Genomic DNA, 21,889 nt, shown 5'->3' on the forward strand with positions numbered 1-21,889 from the left:
ATGCAAATACTTAATTTCTGTTTTCAAATAAAATTCTGCTTGTGTCCCTTAGCTACAGACAAAATCTTTTGAATAATCGTATATCTTCTTTAACTGTAGATGTTATTTTCTTGGATTTCTTTAGTATCGAGAAAAACGCTTGGAGCAAGAAAAGGAATTGCTGCATAGTCAGAATACATGGCTGAATACAGAGTTGAAAACCAAAACTGATGAACTTCTGGCCCTTGGAAGAGAAAAAGGGAATGAGATTCTAGAGCTTAAATGTAATCTTGAAAATAAAAAAGAGGAGGTAAGTTAGTAAAATTGTTTTTCTTCATGTTGAGTATAACTTACATTTGTGTGTTAGTTTATTAAATATGTATTCAGTATTGTGTACCTGATTAGTTGTAAGATTAGTGGTTAAATGTGAATAATGCATTAGCATTTGGCATAGGAAATCAACCAACTGCATTTGCATAAAAAAATTTAAGATTCTTTGTTGAATCTGGATAGTATCTACTGTGTTTTGATGTATCTTTCTTAAAATATGTGTTTGTTTAAGAAGTGGTGATAAGTTTTTGTGAGCTAAATCTAAACATTGTTCTGTGAGCAGTTATTCTTAGTTTTCTTAAATATGCACATTTGAATTGCTTTTTCAGGTGGGGAGGGGGAGTTACTCAGCTTTTCCTTAGCAGCATAAACCTCATGTCAGAGTAATTTCAATTGATATGACATCCTTTCACTCTGCTCTATGTTTTGTTTTTAGGTTTCTAGACTGGAAGAACAAATGAATGGCTTAAAAACATCAAATGAACATCTTCAAAAGCATGTGGAGGATCTGTTGACCAAATTAAAAGAGGTATATATGACCATTAAAAAGTCTTTTTTACAAAATATTAAAGAACTTATGAAGCTGTTATTTCACAAAATGATGTCATGTTTTAATCTGTCCTTGGGTCCATAAAGCAGTGAGAGTACTACTTCCATATGCTGTAGCTAGGCTAAAATAGAATCAGAAATAGCAATTATATGTTATATCGAAAATACTATGTAAAAAATGAGTATGGGTTAATTTTTTTGTTTAATTATTTTACTTTGAATTTAAAATATCAGTAATATTTTATCCATAATTTATCTTTGTCATGAAGACCGATTTGAATTTGAGTGTTTTAGATTTAGCTCTGACTTTACAAAAATGGAATTTTTCATCTTGTCATTTGATAAGCATTCTAAATTTAGTTCAAAGTAGACTACTATAATTGGGCTATATTTTTACAGGCCAAGGAACAACAGGCCAGTATGGAAGAGAAATTCCACAATGAGTTAAATGCACACATAAAACTTTCTAACTTGTACAAGGTAAATATCCCACCACACATGTTAGTATCTAAATGTTGCATTGTTGACTGTTAGGTAACTTTTTAAGATTAACTTTTAGAGTGCTGCTGATGACTCAGAAGCAAAGAGCAATGAACTCACCCGGGCAGTGGATGAACTACACAAACTTTTGAAAGAAGCTGGTGAAGGTAAGTGTTTTCGATTATGGGAACATTATTTTTATTGTAGTCTTTTTTCTTTTTACCCTTGTTTTGTATAGATTATTGGATTTAGGTGTTAGACTTTATTTGGGATGAAATTAGGTACAGAAGAAAGAATTTTGGATTAGGAAATTCGGAATTATATCTTAAGCAAAAGTAAGTTTATGTATTTTTGAAAATACAGACAGCAGGGGGTTTTGTTCGTTTTTCATCTAATAATCTTGTATAATTTCCTGATCTCTAATCAGAAAGTTTTCTGTTTTGAAACATTTACTCTGATTAAGTATGTTTGAGTACTCTTGGTTTATAAATAAGACATCCTCTTTAAGTTATCATTTGCATTTTGTAAAGTCTTTTATTTCCTCAAATTTTTGCTTTTTTCAGTGTACGATATTTATGGTCTTTTCCAACAATTGCCTTTGCTTAGGATTAAAGATCAAAATCGAAATCAAAGATATGCCTAGAACCACTTTTTACCCTTTGAGTTTCCTTATTTTCACTGTGGGTAAGAGACATCAAAAGGAGAAACACCAGGCCAAGACAATTACAAAATTAAAAGTAGAGCAAGAACTTTCAATAGATACTGTCAGCTGAAGCCTCTCTAGAAATTTAATATTATCTGCTCAGGAGAGAAGTGACTGATCTATTGCATTTTGTAAACTAAAATTTTAACTGTATGTTTGAATATTTGGTCTTTAAAATTGTTTTTTAGCCAACAAAGCAATACAAGATCATCTTCTAGAGGTGGAGCAATCCAAAGATCAAATGGAAAAAGAAATGCTCGAGAAAATAGGGAAATTGGAGAAGGAATTAGAGAATGTAAATGACCTCCTTTCTGCCACAAAACGTAAAGGTATGCCTAATAGATGCTTGTTAGTGACTTGAAATACTACAGCTTTCCTACATAAAAGTCATTTGATTTCACTAATAGTATTTGTCATGCTGTGATGTAGGAAACTCCATCAAGTTATATTAATAGAATTTGTTTTAAAATTAATACTCTGTATCTTTATAGAATCAAGTATGTAAATACCATTTGATCACACACAGTCTTATAAATTCCCAGGTTATTGTGTGATTTTTAGAATTAGATGTGTTACATGACTTTTTGATGTCATATATTTAAAATTTTTATAGGAATCACTATATAATGTACAGTACATGTCACTTATCTTGAAATAATTATTAATGACTTTTAGTTTGGAATTTTACAAAATTATACTAGATGTATATTTGTTGGCACAGGAGCCATATTGTCTGAAGAAGAACTTGCAGCCATGTCTCCTACTGCAGCAGCTGTAGCTAAGATAGTGAAACCTGGGATGAAACTAACTGAGGTAAGAATGGTATTAAATGTTGTTAAATTATTTTTCTTCGGCAAAGGTATACAAATCTCTTTGAAATTTAATTCTCCCAAAACTTATTTTTAAAATCATCTTAAAATTAATGGATCATTCTAGGAAATGCTTTCTTTAGTTCCTAGTTCTGTGTAACTAACATATAATAAATATTGCCGTTTTGTGTTAGTGTTAAAGAATGTTTATTATAAAACTAGATAGACTAAATATTTGTGTTGTTGTGGTTAGATTTGAAACAACCCCTCGTCTACTTTCAGCTCTATAATGCTTATGTGGAAACTCAGGATCAGTTGCTTTTGGAGAAACTAGAAAACAAAAGAATTAATAAGTACCTAGATGAAATAGTGAAAGAAGTGGAAGCCAAAGCACCAATTTTGAAACGCCAACGTGAGGAATATGAACGTGCCCAGAAAGCTGTAGCAAGTTTATCTGTTAAGCTTGAACAAGCTATGAAGGTTGGTTCCATTCCTAAAATTTAGCTGTGGTAACAATACAAATGAGAAATGATTTACTAGGTATTTTTTTCTTAAGGTAATTGAGTCAGAAAAATCTAAATATGATTTTCAGTAAATACATTTTGAAACTTCTCACTACATTATTAAACACTACTAATCACAAAACGTCCTACCTTTATTTAGCAATTTTTATTTATTTCACAATTTTTATATAAAATTAGGAAAGCATTTTAACCTTTTTTTAATGCATTTGGTATGTTTTCCTTAGGATTCTCAACTAGAGAATAATAGCCAAATCTCCTAAGACTGCTCTTCAAATTCAGATAATCTGTGTGTAATAAAACTCTCCTATTTTGTGTAATCATTCTTTATCAGACAGTTGTAATGGCCTGCCTAAAAATAATAATATTGTTTGACCATAAGTAGAACTCCTTTTTTATACCATTTCACAATTTGGCATGTCTCTGTATACATTATTTTGTTATAGCTCCTTTGCTTATTAAAAGTGTTAATGAAATTCATAAAGATTTTTTCTCTTTTTAAGAGGTACTGATTGAAAAAGAGGTTATACTCTGAATGTTTTGCTTTACGGTGCAATTATTAACTACTGAGGGAAATGTAAAGATTTCTTTAAGAAGTTTTATGGAGGAAATTCAGTTAGATGATTTATATCTACTCTTCTAAATTGATAAATTGTTTTCCTTTTGTTGGAAAAGAATATAAATAAATTGTATCCCTATTTCAAAATTAAATCTCTGTTGCTGTTATAATTTAGAACTCAGCTTAAATCCAAGTACTTTATTATATCAACTGGTTTTTTCCTTCTTCATCAAATGAAGTCTAGCAGTCCCGCCCGACTGGGAATAATTTTTTTTTTTTTTTACCAGCAGTGTAGTTTGCAAGAGAGCCCTTGGGTCCAATTAGATCTTCCTTGAATTTTTCTCTCTGTTGAAAGTGAGGGTTTTACCTGAAGCTTGTTATTGTCTGAATAAAAAAATAATGTGTTCAAATTTATACAGAACTTCTTTTTTAGTGGCTACAATATGGTATAGAATTTTATTTAGTGTATAAGTTGATTACTGGTGGTATTTGAGTATTACATGTCTTGATTATTTGTATGAATCCTAGAAGGAAGTACAAAATTTTAACTTGAATTTACATTTTAAAGGAGATTCAGCGATTGCAGGAGGACACTGATAAAGCCAACAAGCAGTCATCTGTACTGGAGAGAGATAATCAAAGAATGGAAATACAAATAAAAGATCTTTCACAACAGGTTAGAATTTGTTTTGTTTGTTTTCTTACTTTTAAAATCCTGACTGCCCATTAATCTTTGAATCTGAAGGTATCTAAGATAGAACTACCACGTATGAAATTCTAATTAATTAGGAATAGTACTCAAGCAGAATTGTAGCGTTATTGTTTCTTTTCATAGCCCCTCCCTTTTTTCAAATGTTTGATAAATTTTTAAATTATATGTGTTGGTTGTAATAAATGAATAAATAATTCAAAGATAAATAAAAGCTTTCTCCAATTTCTACCCCTCTACCCTCCAGAGTCCCAAAGTGTAGCTAACAGACTGTTGTGTATTTTTTTCACATCCTTCTCTGTATATGTATATACATGAGCATATATAAACATATGTAAGAATTATTTGACTTTACTGAAATAAAATTGGACTGTATGCATTGCTCTGACACTTTTTTAAAAAGCAAATCAATAAATTTAACGTCTCATTCATATATTTTACCCTAATTTTTGTGTGTGTGTGTATATCCACACAACACACAAATGTAAAAATTTCACATGAATGGCATTATATATATGCTTTTTGTTTAAATGTCCATTTTTCATGCTCTTCCCTATTATATATACAAAAGCACACACACAAAAAATAGATGTTTATATCTCTGTGGGTTTTATTTGATCATTGTTTTACAAAAATGGAGCCATGTTTTGGGAATTGTAATTTGGCTACTTTTTAATAAATATCCTTCAATACATACTTAAAAGTAACTTTATTCTATTCAAATTTGATTGTTTAGATTTTAATATCTAAGGATGCTTTGTTTTTAAAGATAATTTGAGGCAATACAAGTTGAAGGTTTTATAAGTAATGTTTTAATTTGAAAACTTTCATTCTAAACTTTTCCAGAATTGAAACTAATACTATTTTATAACATATTAAAACTTTGTTTTTAGATTAGAGTGCTTTTGATGGAACTTGAAGAAGCAAGGGGTAACCACGTAATTCGTGATGAGGAAGTAAGCTCTGCTGATATAAGTAGTTCATCTGAGGTAATATCACAGCATCTAGTATCTTACAGAAATATTGAAGAGCTTCAACAACAAAATCAACGTCTGTTAGTGGCCCTTAGAGAGCTTGGGGAAACCAGAGAAAGAGAAGAACAAGAAACAACTTCATCCAAGTAAGCAGTCGAATACCTCAGCTTGTTGAGCAAACATTTATGAAAACTTCAGCTAGGCTCAGTGTCTCATGCCTGTAATCCCAACGTTTTGGGAGGCCTGAATGGGGTATCATTTGAACCCAGGAGGTCGAGACCAGCCTGGACAACATAGTGAGACCCTGTCTCTCCAAAAAAAGTAAAAAATTAGCTGGGTGTGGTGGCACATGTCTATAGTCCCAGCTATTCAGGTGGCAGGCTGAGGTGGGAGGATCACTTGAGCCCAGGAGGTTTAAGCTGCAGTGAAGCATGGTCATGCACTGCACTCTAAGTGGGTCGACAGAGTAAGACCCTGTTGCCAGCAAAAAAAATCTCCTATGTGTCCCTAACAGTGCTAGATACTTGGGATATAGTGATAGAGAGAGGAAAGAATTGAGCAACAATACCAGACAAAAAATTTCTACTCCAGGACCTCAGGTTATGGGTGAGACAGATGTAATAAATAGATAATACGATAGGCAAGTAGACAATTTCCATTCAATGTGGTTAGTGCCTATCTGTGGGAGCATAGAGATGAAGGACCTGTCCTAGATTTCAGGGAGCAGACCAGCTTCATGGAGAACCTATATAAGAATTAATCAGAGATTTTTTCAAAACACATGTATAATGCTAGAAGAGGAAGAATGGCTAAGAAAGCAAGAAGACTAGAGTTTGGAGTGAGTGGAACTGATTTAATTTTTACAAACAAATTTTTCAGATTGCATTGGTAAGTATAAGTACCTGAGTCCTGTGTGGTAGGGATTTAAAAAGTAGTTCATAAAATACTCAGCATCAAAAAAAGGATGAGAGAGACGAAAATGGTATGCTTAATGGTAGGCAAAGATGCTTGGTTAATTACAGTGGAAATTAAAATCAGCTAACTCTCAGTTCAGTCCTGTGAAATAGGCCGACTTTTTCTACAGAATCACTGAGCTTCAGCTCAAACTTGAGAGTGCCCTCACTGAACTAGAACAACTCCGCAAATCACGACAGCATCAAATGCAGCTTGTTGATTCCATAGTTCGTCAGCGTGATATGTACCGTATTTTATTGTCCCAAACGACAGGAGTTGCCATTCCATTACATGGTAGGTTTTTATAAAGTTATTTAAAGGAATAATTTAGAAATGTACATTAAGGGATTAATTTTGCAATATAAGCAATAGCTACTCTAATGATGGTAGCTTCAAATTTAACTACCATATATGATTGCTTATAACATTCCATCAACTGTAAAATATACCATTATTTTGTGTATTACTAAGAAGAAATGCTTTCTGTTGTTGAAAAAGGTGCATCTCAGAATCAATGAATTACAGTGTTTATTTTGATTATATTTTGATGACCAAAGCAGATAATATGTTTTAATAAAACATAAATGTGGATTATGTTTTAACCCATAAATACTGAGTTATTTCTAATAATCATCAAAAAATCTTAATACATTGTTTAGTGGATTCCTTATTTAAAAACTCCTATAATTTTATTATTTCATTTCAATAAGTGTAGCTTGTTTATTTGGTAATAGTGTATTTGCAAAGAATTGTTAGATTAGATCCATGAATGCCAACAAAGCATTTTATTAGTCTTTTTACTTTCCTGAAGCTTCAAGCTTAGATGATATTTCTCTTGCATCAACTCCAAAACGTCCAAGTACATCACAGACTGTTTCCACTCCTGCTCCAGTACCTGTTATTGAATCAACAGAGGCTATAGAGGCTAAGGCTGCCCTTAAACAGGTAAAGATCACACCTTTGCCCTGGGTTAGGTTTTTAGAGAACACAGTGTTACCTTCTCATAATCTCCAATATTTAGTTGCAGGAAATTTTTGAGAACTACAAAAAAGAAAAAGCAGAAAATGAAAAAATACAAAATGAGCAGCTTGAGAAACTTCAAGAACAAGTTACAGATTTGCGATCACAAAATACCAAAATTTCTACCCAGCTAGATTTTGCTTCGAAACGGTAAGTTTTCTTTTGTTTCAAATTAATTAAGTCTAAATTGTATGCTTTACAATTCAAATCATTTAAATTCAAGAGCTAATTTGCAATAGCGTTACTTTTTTTGTGAACCGTCTTCTAGAATGAGAACCTCTGGTAATTCATTTTTTTCATATTAATTGATTCTCTGGGCAGTGCTAAGGGTTTAGCTTGTTTAATAAGTTGAGGCCTGGCGTGGCGGCGCATGCCTGTAATCCCAACACTTTGGGAGGCCGAAGAAGGGGGATCATTTGTCTCAGGAATTCAAGACCAGCCTGGCCAATATGGTGAAACCCCGTCTCTACTAAAAATACAAAAATTAGCTGAGCGGCAGTGGTGCATGCTTGTAATCTCAGCTACTCAGGAGGCTGAGGCAGGAGAATCACTTGAGCCCAGGAGGCGGAGGTTGCGGTGAGCCGAGATCGGGCCACTGCACTACAGTCTGGGCAAGAGAGTGAGAATCTGTCCCAAAAAAATAAAATAAAATAGAAATAAGTTGAAATTCATGTGAGGAATGTTGGTAGTTTCCCTTCCTAAGATTGAAGGACCTGTTTCAGTAGGACTTAATTCTTTTATAAATGCACCAGACAATGAGAGAAATGGGAGCAAATTTTATTCCACCTTTTCTGTTCTAGGTAGAAGAGAAGCGAGTGCCACGTAGTTTTAGGAGAATTAATTTTCTTGGTCACATCCAAAGAAATAATAATGAATATTTCATGGTTATTTGTGATTAGATTCATTGAATACTTGTTAGTTTAGTTTGTTAGGACAGCATTTTTTTTTTTTTTTTTTAGTACGTGATAAAACCATTTCTGTTTTATAGCAGACAGGATATATTGCAGACAGTTAACCCTATATATCTAATAGTTCAGCAACCCCAATTAAAGCCCTTCTTTTTTTTGTGGTGTTACCTCTGTCCAGCCATTATCTAAGCTGTCAAGCACATAAGAAAATAAAACTGAGGATTATAGAAGAAAAAAGGATTAGCAAAAATCCATCACTAACCCTGTATAATATCTTAATTTGCATACTGCATTGTAGTGGGTGTCTGGTGTTATCAATATTGTATTGACATTATTTTAAATATAATGTTTTTTTAAAAAAATTAGGAAGTTATTTAGCATGAAATACTTTGTTTATTTAAAACTTGGACTACTACATTTGGATTTGGGAAAAAAGAATGAAGGTTTTACCTTATTACACAAGCCACTTTTTCATGAATCATAAAATTAACCCCTTTCCCATTTAGAAAAAAAAAGTGCAACTTGTTGCCAGTGCTCATTTAATTTTACATAAGCATGCTGTTTGAGGTTAAGACAAATGTGACATATTTTCAGTGTGAAAATAAAATATAAAAACTGTTCCTGGAGTTATTTCTAAAGAGAACTCAATGTAACAGAAATATATATGATGTTACATTAGGATTAGAGACAATATTCTCAGGGCAATTGGGGAAATGGGTTAAGCTATTGTGAAATTTCTTCAAGGAATTAAGCTAGGATATCATTTTGGTTACTTATAGAATTACTTTTTTCATACCAGTTATGAAATGCTGCAAGATAACGTTGAAGGATATCGTCGAGAAATAACATCACTTCATGAGAGAAATCAGAAACTCACTGCCACGACTCAAAAGCAAGAACAGATTATCAATACAATGACTCAAGATTTGAGAGGAGCAAATGAGAAGCTAGCTGTCGCAGAAGTGAGTCCAATATCCCGTATCCGACTTGCATTATAAGTTGCATTTGACATTTGTTTAGTTTTTACTTTGAATTTTACTCACTGATAGGACTTAGGTATTTAAGAAGTTTATAGATTACATCCAAGTAATTAATACATAGTCTGCAAATAGCCAGTGTGCATTAGTGAGGTGATTGTTTCTATTAAGATGGAAAAGGGAAAAGAATTTGTTTTTCTGCTGGACTAAGATTTACTCGCAAGTCTTGTATTTCAAAATAAATTTGTAGGTTAGTGTTCGGTTCTAACAAAGATAACAAAGACAATTTTTTTTTTTTTTTTTGAGACAGAGTCTCCCTCTGTCACCCAGGCTGGAGTGCAGTGGCACTATCTCGGCTCACTGCAAGCTCCATCTCTCAGGTTCACGCAATCCTCCTGCCTCAGCCTTCCGAGTAGCTGGGACTACAGGCGCCCGCTACCACACCCAGCTAATTTTTTGTATTTTTAGTAGACATGGGGTTTCACTGTGTTAGCCAGTATGGTCTCGATCTCCTGACCTTGTGATCCACCCGCCTCGGCCTCCCAAAGTGCTGGGATTACAGGTGTGAGCCCCCGCGCCCGGCCAGACGAATATGTTTTATTCATTCTTGCTCATCTGAAATAAAAGGCAATATAATAATTATATTGCATTGAATTTATATTTCTGAATTTTAACTTGACTATAAATGTCCATTTGAAATTAACAATATTTTTAACTACTTAGTTCAGTGATGATAAATTTTTTATATAGTCTTCTTTATTACTTAGTTATCTCTTCTGTCTTTGATCATTATTGTAAGCAAGGTATGGTTGTCCTCCATTTTACCCGTGTGAAACAAACTCAAGAGCTAATATATAATTTGCCTATTTTGGGACAGTCATGAGAGATGGGTTGGTTAGGACTTGAACCCATGTCTTATAATACTCTTATAAGGCTGTATTCTTTGTTTTTATCTTGCTCCATCTCCGTTGTGAGGAGTGGGCAGCAGCACTTTTTCAAACTGGTAGAGTGAATTTTATGGTTGATTATTTTTATGAATCATTGTGTGTAAATATGAGTACTTTGAGATTATTGGTTTTCAAAACATTCTCCCTGGTCCCCTTGAGACTCAGAGTGTACTCTCTGGGTTGAGGGGAGGGAGATGATTTAAATAGATGAATCATCACTTTTAAACAGGTACTTAGAAACCAGCTTGGATTCTAAAATTTACGTAATTTAATAGTAGTCAGGTATGATTATAGCAGTCAAGCAATTCTGCTTTCTTATTCTTGCATATCAAATTTTTCTTGCTGTTATTTTTTAAAGTCTGGATTGTTAGAGCAAGGAACCATAAGTATTTGTAGTAGTCAAAAGATTTTTTCATTGATCATCCCCAATAATTTTTGCTTCATATTTTAGCACATGAAACTAAGTTATATATTTCCTTGTACAATGAGGAGGTATAGTCTCTAAGAGCATTAAAAAAAATGTAGTGATGTATGAATCATTTTATAATCTTAATACATTTACACCATGTTTTTCAGCATTTTTTGTTTCATTTCTACTTAAGGTAAGAGCAGAAAATTTGAAGAAGGAAAAGGAAATGCTTAAATTGTCTGAAGTTCGTCTTTCTCAGCAAAGGGAGTCTTTGTTAGCTGAACAAAGGGGGCAAAACTTATTGCTAACTAATCTGCAAACAATTCAGGTAACCAATAAAAAGCCTATGTAGAAAAAATTTATAAAAGTTAAATTTAGATTATGTTTGTATCCTCTCAATTTCCTTAATTAGAAAATTTATCCATCACTTTTCTCATCCATTATAATCATTGAATTTTGGAGTTTATTAAGACATTTCAGTATTTTAAATAACATATTGAAAGAAAATTGATTGAAACCATACATTGGTAAGTCCTCAGTTATATTTACAGCGTGCAGTACAGTTTTACTATTTATAAGATTAATTCTTTGGTTTTTATTTTCTTTAAAACTGGGAAATCTGAATGATGATTGTAATATGTTCCATCTCTTTCGTGTATAATAGATGTTTTAATATTGAAAAATACCAGAATACTTTCTTGATAAATACTCTGGATTTTAGCTTCTTCATGTAGAAATGGGTTTTAATACTGTAATTATTTCTTGCCTTTAATTTTTATTGTTTTGTATTGCCTTTTTCTTAAGCATAACCAAAAATCTTTTCTTTACTTTAGGGAATACTGGAGCGATCTGAAACAGAAACCAAACAAAGACTTAGTAGCCAGATAGAAAAACTGGAACATGAGATCTCTCATCTAAAGAAGAAGTTGGGAAATGAGGTGGAACAAAGGCATACACTTACTAGAAATCTAGATGTGAGTCCATCAGAGTTCTGAATTTCTGTAGTGTGTTTATGTTCAGTAATTAATCTGGTGTGTGGACAGTCTGCCATCTAAGATGAAGCATGATTTTGAAAAACTTTCTTACTAAGTTTCTTGCCTCACTCTATACCCAGTAATTTTTTACTGGGTGCCATGTATTGTGAGTTTTATTGTGTTGGGTGCAATTTTTGTATTCCTTTAAATCTTCTTGAGCTTTATTCTGAGATGCAGTAAAGTTAATTTAAAATGGTTTGATTCTTTTGACTTTGCCTTTTATGATGTATTAGGTGGGCCCAGAACAGTGTGCATTCTGGAGTTATTATTCCGCACTACTGAGGCCAAGACTTTCATGAGTTCTAGTGCCAGTGTCCAGTGTAATTGTGGGGTTTTTTTTTTTAGTCTGGCTGCTGGGAAGAGTCATTATTCTTGACTTTCTTTGAGTGACAGATACTCTTCACTCTTAATTCCTTTGGACAATTCTTCCCCTGTCTGGGGTAAGCGCCTCATATATATATGCAGCGATCACTACTCTGGTGAATATTTAAGGAGGACCCTCTGTAGAGCTCCAGGGTACTCTGTGTATGCACCTCTCCTGTCTTACATTCTGTCTTACAAATTTGAGCTGCTTTGGTCTCCCTGGACTCAGATCTGTGTTCTCAATTCAGAGAGTCTCCTGGCCTCTGCCTCATTTCCTCTTCCCTGTGTCATAGCCTGGAAACTTTTAAATCAGTAAACCGAGGCAATATAAGGTTCACCTCTTTTGTTTTCCATCTCAGGGATCTCAGTTGTTTCATGTGTTTTCTCTGGTTTTTTTGGCTGTTTCAGGTGTGACAGTAAATCTATTTTCTGTTACTCTCTCTTGGCTGAGCTCCAAAGGTTTATAAAGAGATAGTTTGAACCTTTAGTTGCTTAGGAACCTAAAGAGAGTGTTATAAGATTGATGTATTTTATAGGTTCAACTTTTAGATACAAAGAGACAACTGGATACAGAGACAAATCTTCATCTTAACACAAAAGAACTATTTAAAAATGCTCAAAAAGAAATTGCTACATTGAAACAGCACCTCAGTAATATGGAAGTCCAACTTGCTTCTCAGTCTTCACAGAGAACTGGTAAAGGTAAATAAAATAAATAGACCAATATAATTGTAAATAAATAAGTATTTCTTAGTATTATATATTCTGTCAGTAAATAACCTTATTCTTTGTGAATGCTAGTAAAATGAAACAAAAAAAAAAAAAACCAAAAAAACGCAGCTTTTTCTTTATATAGTGGTACTCAGTTTTGGGCCTACAATAGTAAATTCGCTGTTTTAAAAGATTCAGAATAGTTTGGCTTGGCCTTTGATCAAGGTATGTACCCAGTTTTCTAATCCTTGAAACTATTTATTGATACTTTAAAAATTATTCTTTCTGAAGAGAGTTACTTGATTTTTAACCCGGGCCCCTTGGAAATGAGGTTACATACCAAATCTACAATAAGTTTCTCTTAAAGAAAGAGTTGATTTGTGATCTCCTTTAAAGTAGTATTCCCAATTTTTGCTTATTGGTAGCCTCAGGTAAAACATTTGTTTCATTAGATTTTGCTTCCCTTTTTAAATACATCATTTCAAGGTCAAAGCCTTTGTGTCTCAATAATCTTTCTGTATGGTTTTATTTCTTAATACAAGGGAAATAAATAATAAGTGTATGCAGACTTTCTGATTTACACAGTTTTTCAACCTATGGTGCAAAAGCAGTACACATTCAGTAGAAAATACTTCAGTACAGTATTTGTTCAGTAAATTACATGAGATACTCAACACCTCATTATAAAATAGGCTTTGTGTTAGATGATTTTGACCAACTATAGGCTAACGTAAGTGTTCTGAGCACCTTTAAGGTAGTCTCGGGAAAGCTATAAGCTATAAGCTAAGCTATGGTGTTCAGTGAGTTAGGTATATTGTATGCGTTTTCAACTCAACGATAGTTTCAAATTATGATGAGTTTATCAGGATGTGCCCCCACTGGGAGTACAGAAGCATCTCTCTCTATATGTGCATATATACAGACTCATAAATATCTGATCCATATAAATAGTGGGTATATAATTATCTAGGAGATAAGTATATACTTTCTTGTTGATATCATGTGATAAAACGTTCTTTCCAACTTACAGTTTTCTGCCTATTTTATGTACTTCTGATAAAAATTGGGCTAAATTTTAGATTTAAGATTTAGTGTTTTAGAGTAAATAATGTTTAATTATTGGGAGAATCCACCCCCAATATTTCAACATAGGTTCTATTTTCCATAACTATTGGCCGACTGAGAAATAAAGAGAGACAGTACAAAGAGAGGAATTTTACAGCTGGGTTGCCAGGGGTGACATCACGTGTTGGTAGGACCGTGATGCCCACCTGAGTCTCAGACCAGCAAGTTTTTATTAAGGGTTTCAAAAGGGGAGGGGGTGTAGGAACAGAGAATAGATACAAGGATCACATGCTTCAAAGAGCAAAAAGCAGAACCACTGATAAGGGTCTAACAAAGATCACATGCTTCTGAGGGAATAGGGCAAAGGGCAAAAGCAGAACCACTGATAAGGGTCTGTGTTCAGCGGTGCACATATTGTCTTGATAAACATCTTAAACCAGAAAACAGGGTTCGAGAGCAGAGAACCTGTGTGACCACAAATTTACCAGGGCTGAATTTTCCAAACCCTAGTAAACCTGAGGGTTCTGCAGGAGACCAGGGCTTATCTCAGTTCTTATCTCAACTGCACAAGACAGACATTCTCAGAGCGGCCATTCGTAGACCTCCCCCGAGGAATGCATTCTTTTCCCAGGGTATTAATATTAATATTCCTTGCTAGGAAAATAATTTAGCGATGTATTTCCTACTTGCATGTCAGTTTATAGGCCCTCTGCAGGAAGAAAAATATGGCTCTTTTTGCCTGACCCTGCAGGCAATGAGACCTTATGGTTGTCTTCCCTTGTTCCATAAAGATCGCTATTCTGTTCTTTTTCAAGGTGCACTGATTTCATATTGTTCAAACACGTTTTACAGTCAATTTGTTAGTTAACACAATTATCACAGTGGTCCTGAGGTGACGTGCATCCTCAGCGTACGAAGATAACAGGATTAAGAGATTAAAGACAGGCATAAGAAATTATAAAAGTATTATCTGAGAACTGATAAATGTCCATGTTAAGATGAAATCTTCACAATTTATGTTCCTCTACTGCGGCTCCAGCTGGTTCCTCCGTTCGGGGTCCCTGACTTCCTGTAATATTTAATAAATTAAGAGTTCTGTCATTTCTTCATATAGCTACCTCAGTTTAGTGGAAATATTTGATTGTTCTCTTTTGAATATTCTTTTCTTAATTTTTGTAACAGATTTCAAGTATTAATATTTGAATTTTTTGTTTTTGAGGAAGTAACATAACAAAGTACCTGTTTTTATTTTTGTATTTGGCATGCATTGAAATGTACTTTCTAAATATATCTATATTTGAACCTTAATGCTAATTTCACAAGCTCTTTGTAACAGTCATCTCGGATACATGTGGCTCAAGCCTGTAATCTCAGCACTTTGGGAGGCCGAGGCGGGTGGATCACGAGGTCAGGAGATCGAGACTATCCTGGCTAACATGGTGAAACCCTGTCTCTACTAAAAATACAAAAAACTAGCCGGGCATGGTGGCGGGCGCCTGTAGTCCCAGCTACTTGGGAGGCTGAGGCGGGAGAATGGCGTGAACCCGGGAGGCGGAGCTTGCAGGCTTGCAGTGAGCTGAGATCACGCCACTGCACTCCAGCCTGGGAGACACAGTGAGACTCCGTCTCAAAAAAAAAAAGAAAAGAAAAGAAAAAAGAAAATACTAATTTTAACAGAGCTGTCGTATCTTTTAGGTCAGCCTAGCAACAAAGAAGATGTAGATGATCTTGTGAGTCAGCTAAGACAGACAGAAGAGCAGGTGAATGACTTAAAGGAGAGACTCAAAACAAGTACTAGCAATGTGGAACAATATCGAGCAATGGTTACTAGTTTAGAAGAATCCCTGAACAAGGAAAAACAGGTATGTATAATTCTGAACTCAGAATTCAATCTGAACACATTTGTTAACTTTGTTTTTATTAATTAGAGGACTGCTGTGTAAGGCACTGGTATGAATTAGACCAACATCATTGCCTTTAACCTTATGAAAGTACTTGAGTCTCATAAGACAGATAAAACAAAAACACACAAAATTCATGAAGCGAGGAGGTTATCCTTGCTGTTGGAATGGTCCAGATCAAATGTTGAGAATGAGAGGTCGGGAATGTTATTTGTTTTCTGGGTATGCATGCCTTCACGAGAGATGGCATTTGTGCAGATAAAGCCTTGAATGAAGGTATCTGTGTAGGCAAATAGAGTAGAAAGGTATTTTACATACTGGGAATCCTCAGCCATGGTAGAAAGCCTTCAGAAGATGACAGTTTGTAAAGTGAGTAGTGAAGGGATACAGTTATAAATGTAGTTGATAACCAAATGTGAAAGGTTTTAAATATGTTAAATTATATTCTGTAGGTTTATTAAGAGCCATTGATTTTTTTTAACATGTCATAATCAGATTTTTTTTTTTTTTTTTTTGGTTAGAAAATTAATGTGGTAGATTGGAAGATACAGTGCTCATTTTGAAGGCTGTAGCGGTAGTCTAGGGCTGCAATTTTAAAAGATCCTTTTGTAGTTGACATCACTGTAAAGACATCACAATGTGTGAGGAAAATACCTTTCGATTGTAGAATAGATGGATTTGGCAAGTGGATGTGAGGATTGAGGGAGAAATGAGAGATTGGAAATTTCATTTCAAAAAAGAAAAATGGCCAGTAGCCAAGCTGAAAGGTAAATGCTTGTAGATTTATATGGTGTTTTTGCTTGTTGTTGAATCTTCTAATCACCTTTAATGGATACTTTTTCTAATATAATGCAAACATTAATTTTCTTATCAAATTAGTTTTGATTTGGAGAAAGTAATTATATGATTTTAAATGTGTGTAATTTTTATATCCTACGGTTTGTAATATGGTAAAGGTGACAGAAGAAGTGCGTAAGAATATTGAAGTTCGTTTAAAAGAGTCAGCTGAGTTTCAGACACAGTTGGAAAAGAAGTTGATGGAAGTAGAGAAGGAAAAACAAGAACTTCAGGATGATAAGAGAAGAGCCATAGAGAGCATGGAACAACAGGTAAATAGGTTAATGATATTAATGTTGTTGTTGTTGTTGTTGTTTTTGTAAGGATTTGAATTCTTTTAACTAGGTCATTAGTTGCCATTTTGTTCATCTCAGCAGAAATTTATTAAAAACATAGGCAAAATTATGTTTTACTCTTTTCTGTACCTCTATATACATTTCCCATTGAAATGTTTAGACTACTTTACAGAAATAGGTATCAGTGGTTCTTTTTAAAAGCCCCTACCTGAGATGACTTTTGCAAATATTAGGGGATGGATAGAGTTGCAAAACTGATTATATCAGGGTGTGAGCATTTTAAATTTAGCAGCAGTTTTTTGGTCTAATTGGATCTTGAAAAATGAGCCTTCAGTATAGTAACACTACAATACAGTATTTTCCAAGTAAGTTTGCAATTAATTTTGGTTTTAATCTTGTTCTTTCTACTTAGTTATCTGAATTGAAAAAAACACTTTCTAGTGTTCAGAATGAAGTACAAGAAGCTCTTCAGAGAGCAAGCACAGCTTTAAGTAATGAGCAGCAAGCCAGACGTGACTGTCAGGAACAAGTAAGTGGTGCTCTTATAGCCAGTTAATTGAGAAATGAGTTTTGATCCTGGAGAATGATTCTTGAAGTATATTTATGCATTATGAGAACTGGTGGACCTTGGAAAAATTCAAGATTATTTCCACTTTTGTGGAACTTAGGACAAATTGAAAAGTATAGATGAAGGCTAAAAATAAATACATAGTGCAATATTCGTTAACAAAGCAATCTTGACAATGGGAAAACAAAAACAGGAGTAGGAGACTAAAATTTGTACTTGGCTCTTATTTGCGAAAATTATTTTACTATTGTCCTTCACTAGATCCGGTTATAAAATTATAGATACAATTGATTAGAGACAGCCTTTCCTTAACAAAACAAAAACCTCTTGATAACATTGTTAATGCATTACTAAGTTTGCACATATATCTGTATACTGCTTTTTATAAAATGTTAAAAAATGTCTCATTAGTTTGAGTGTATGTATGTATGTGCACACATGTGTTGAAGCTTTTTATAATTTTTTTATGAACAAGAAATGATAAAAATTCAGGAGTCAGAGTTACTAAAATGATAGGATGGGATAGGAATACATTTGAGGATATTGGTAATGTTCTTATTTTAAGTTGGGTGTCATGTTAATAGCTATTCATTTGGTTACTATTCTTTATTGCCTATATATATGTAACATGTATACCACTATTTTAAAATGTAATACAGGGAACTGCTTCAAAGTAAATTTCATTAAAATCAGCGGATCTATAATTTAGTATTTATATAGCTGAGTTATGTTTAGTTTCTTATATCGGAAAGTTTGTCCAAATTGCTACCATCTTCTAAGTTTCATTTCTGACAGTTTTATTATATTTCATTAAGTAGCTAAAGCATAAACTTTTAATTTCTTATTCTGCTACATTTAGATTGTCTTTACTTTTATTATTTAAAAAGTTCAATGTGTATCTTTTCCAAAAGTGCTAGCTAGCTTTATGGATTTTTGATCTTTGGTATCAACTGGGAAATAATTTCTTATAGGCTAAAATAGCTGTGGAAGCTCAGAATAAGTATGAGAGAGAATTGATGCTGCATGCTGCTGATGTTGAAGCTCTACAAGCTGCGAAGGAGCAGGTTTCAAAAATGGCATCAGTCCGTCAGCATTTGGAAGAAACAACACAGAAAGCAGAATCACAGTTGTTGGAGTGTAAAGCATCTTGGGAGGAAAGAGAGAGAATGTTAAAGGTATAATTGTAAATCTGAATAGAATGTTCAGTTGAATTCAAAGAATTTTTTTTTTTTTGTGAGATGGAGTCTCGCTCTGTCACCCATGCTGGAGTGCGATGGCGTGATATTGGCTCACTGCAATCTCTGCCTCCCGGGTCAAGCAATTCTCCTGCCTCAGCCTCCCAAGCACGGTGGCTGGCATTAGCCACCGTGCCTGACCAAGTTGTTTTTTAAAATGTGTATTGGAAAATCTGCTATTCTGATAGACTCTTGGCTTGCAGGATGAAGTTTCCAAATGTGTATGTCGCTGTGAAGATCTGGAGAAACAAAACAGATTACTTCATGATCAGATCGAAAAATTAAGTGACAAGGTCGTGGCCTCTGTGAAAGAAGGTGTACAAGGACCACTGAATGTATCTCTCAGTGAAGAAGGAAAATCTCAAGAACAAATTTTGGAAATTCTCAGGTAAATCATGTTCTTACTGCTTCATTTCTGTGGTATAACAACTGTGAAATAAAATTACAAATCATAAATTAAAGAGATTATACATAATTTTGATACAAAGTTCATTCTTCTATTTGTCAAAAAACTCATAACTTTTAACATTTACACATACTAATAAGTGACTAATAAGTTGAATCTGATAGTAGGAACTAGAGCAGATTTCTCTTGAAAAACTAAATGCCTTTCAGATCATTTTAGAGATGAACATTCTAAAGCCAGTGTCTATAAAAGAAAATAGAAATGCATTTCCCATTATTGTTTATTATTAATAAAAACATGTGAAATAGTTATTAAAGTCAATGATTTTTGTCATCTTACCAAATTATCCAAGTTTTGAAATGTTGGCTTTTTAAAATTCACATAAAATTTTAATATCTGTATTTTTGTAGATTTATACGACGAGAAAAAGAAATTGCTGAAACTAGGTTTGAGGTGGCTCAGGTTGAGAGTCTGCGTTATCGACAAAGGGTTGAACTTTTAGAAAGAGAGCTGCAGGAACTGCAAGATAGTCTAAATGCTGAAAGGGAGAAAGTCCAGGTAGGTATAGTAAGCTTTAAGAAAGCATTTGTTAAGTCAAAAGAGAAACACTCATTTGTATCTCTACTATTTAGCATAACGTAAAATTTAACTTGAAGTAAGCATTCTTCTAAACTTATAAATTCATTAAGCTTTTGTTAAACACTAATATAGTATAGTGCTTAAAAGTAAAGGCTCTGTAACCACACTGCCTGGTTTCAGATTCTAGCTTCATACCATTAGCTGTGGCGTTGAGTACATTGTTTAATTTCCCTGCTCTTAGTTTCTTCATCTGTAATATTTGGATAATAATGAGGATTAATTGAGTTTGTGCACATGAAGCATTTAAAAGCATGTCTGGTATGTAGTGGGTGCTTAATAAATTCCAGCTGTCTTAATTTATTATAGTTATGGTTTATACATGTGGATAGTCATTCTAGGATAAAGTGATTTAAACTGCTACAGAATATCTTTCTCACCCAAGGAGCAAAAAGTAGTAAAAACTAACAACCAAAGGAAAAGAAGCTGTGGTAGTGAAATGTGTGGTAATAACACAAGCTTGACTCCTTACGGCACGCTACCACCCAAAACTTATTGTTGAGTTACTTCATTCTTAGAAACTACAGTAATATACCCCCACATCTAGAAGGAAGGAAATTAAGATCTTAAAACATTCACCTCTTTTAACTGATAAGTAGTCAAAATGACTGTTAAGAAACCATTGAACAGGGAAAAGTAAATAATGAAGTTTATGGGATTTATGTGTTCAGCAGAAGCTAAAGTTTCCAGAATTATATCCTGTTTAATTCAAATGTATCTCACCATGGAAATAATAGAGCCTCCAGTTCAATGGAGTTAATACTTGGAGGAAAAGGGACAGAATCAGAGTCTGTAACAAAGATTGCGTATTGTTTCAGTCTTTTCTGCTTCCCTTTTTTTTCCTTTGGGCTATAGAAAGTAAATACTAGAAAATGCCTGCCCACCAACAAGTTCACAGGGAGAAACCAACTCTTAAATATAGGAAGAAGAGTCAATAAGTAACATAGATTATATAAAAAGTAATATAATGGGCCGGGCGCAGTGGCTCACGCCTGTAACCCTGCACTTTGGGAGGCCAAGGCAGGCAGATCATGAGGTCAGGAGATCGAGACCATCCTGGCTAACACGGTGAAACCCCATCTCTACTAAAATATAAAAAAATTAGCTGGGCGTGGTGGCGGGCTCCTGTAGTCTCAGCTACTCGGGAGGCTGAGGCAGGAGAATGGCATGAACCCGGGAGGCGGAGCTTGCAGTGAGCCAAGATCGTGCCACTGGGCGACAGAGCGAGACTCCATCTCAAAAAATAATAAAACAATAATAATAATAATAATATAATGTCTGTCTAAGCTTGAACAGTATAGCATGGCAACCATGAAATATGCTATAGCTTTAAAAATAGTGGGGGAAGAAAGTAATATACCAAATGCAAAAGATGGATAATTATACCCTATGAGAAGAAAAAAATTCTTCACAGATAATTCGGTAAAATTTCTCATAACCAAAGTGATGAAACAAAGGATCAAAATAAAGAGATTTCTGAACAAGAGGGAATAAACTGAGATTAAAATAACATTTTAGAACTAATACTGAATTTAGTGCAGCAAGGAAAAAAAAGATACAGAAAGAAAAAAAAATAGAGATTTGGATTGATGTTTTTACCTAATGTTAATACTTTGTTGGTGGGATTTGTAGCATCTTTTCACTTTTATCTTTGTAATTCTTGTATTTGTTTAAACTGTGCAGTTAGCATGCCTCACAGAAAAATAAACATGAACTTTCAAAAATTTTAGTTCTAAAAGTTGAAACTTAAATCCTCTTTACTTTGTTGTAGGGAGGATTTGAGCTCATAGGAACAGGTAGACTTTCAACTATTGTTAGATGTTGGTATGTATATTTATTTGAAATGTTTAGGTAACTGCAAAAACAATGGCTCAGCATGAAGAACTGATGAAGAAAACTGAAACAATGAATGTAGTTATGGAGACCAATAAAATGCTAAGAGAAGAAAAGGAGAGACTAGAACAGGATCTACAGCAAATGCAAGCAAAGGTTTGTTGCTTGGTTATCAA

At 33.8% G+C, this 21,889-nt stretch overlaps 1 protein-coding gene across 4 annotated transcripts in view; it reads left to right on the plus strand.

Moving 5' to 3' along the window:
• The window catches only part of TPR (translocated promoter region, nuclear basket protein), a 62,801-nt gene that overhangs the window by 13,791 nt on the left and 27,121 nt on the right, over positions 1-21,889 (plus strand). For all 4 annotated transcript variants that reach the window (XR_002518196.2, XM_003893387.5, XM_021929375.2 and 1 more), the window contains exons 7-29: positions 125-289; positions 746-838; positions 1,258-1,338; positions 1,418-1,505; positions 2,230-2,370; positions 2,763-2,854; positions 3,133-3,330; positions 4,499-4,606; positions 5,533-5,759; positions 6,698-6,861; positions 7,379-7,512; positions 7,589-7,737; positions 9,295-9,457; positions 11,022-11,156; positions 11,662-11,802; positions 12,762-12,927; positions 15,697-15,863; positions 16,859-17,011; positions 17,448-17,564; positions 18,575-18,778; positions 19,042-19,226; positions 19,655-19,802; positions 21,732-21,869. Coding sequence is in view for 3 of the 4 variants with exons in the window: in XM_003893387.5 (XP_003893436.2) it covers positions 125-289; positions 746-838; positions 1,258-1,338; positions 1,418-1,505; positions 2,230-2,370; positions 2,763-2,854; positions 3,133-3,330; positions 4,499-4,606; positions 5,533-5,759; positions 6,698-6,861; positions 7,379-7,512; positions 7,589-7,737; positions 9,295-9,457; positions 11,022-11,156; positions 11,662-11,802; positions 12,762-12,927; positions 15,697-15,863; positions 16,859-17,011; positions 17,448-17,564; positions 18,575-18,778; positions 19,042-19,226; positions 19,655-19,802; positions 21,732-21,869 (3,357 nt within the window). In the remaining variant the exon portion in view is untranslated. The remainder of the gene's footprint in view (positions 1-124; positions 290-745; positions 839-1,257; positions 1,339-1,417; positions 1,506-2,229; positions 2,371-2,762; positions 2,855-3,132; positions 3,331-4,498; positions 4,607-5,532; positions 5,760-6,697; positions 6,862-7,378; positions 7,513-7,588; positions 7,738-9,294; positions 9,458-11,021; positions 11,157-11,661; positions 11,803-12,761; positions 12,928-15,696; positions 15,864-16,858; positions 17,012-17,447; positions 17,565-18,574; positions 18,779-19,041; positions 19,227-19,654; positions 19,803-21,731; positions 21,870-21,889) is intronic.

This window comes from Papio anubis, chromosome 1, assembly GCF_008728515.1.
Source record: "Papio anubis isolate 15944 chromosome 1, Panubis1.0, whole genome shotgun sequence".
Lineage (NCBI taxonomy): Eukaryota > Metazoa > Chordata > Mammalia > Primates > Cercopithecidae > Papio > Papio anubis.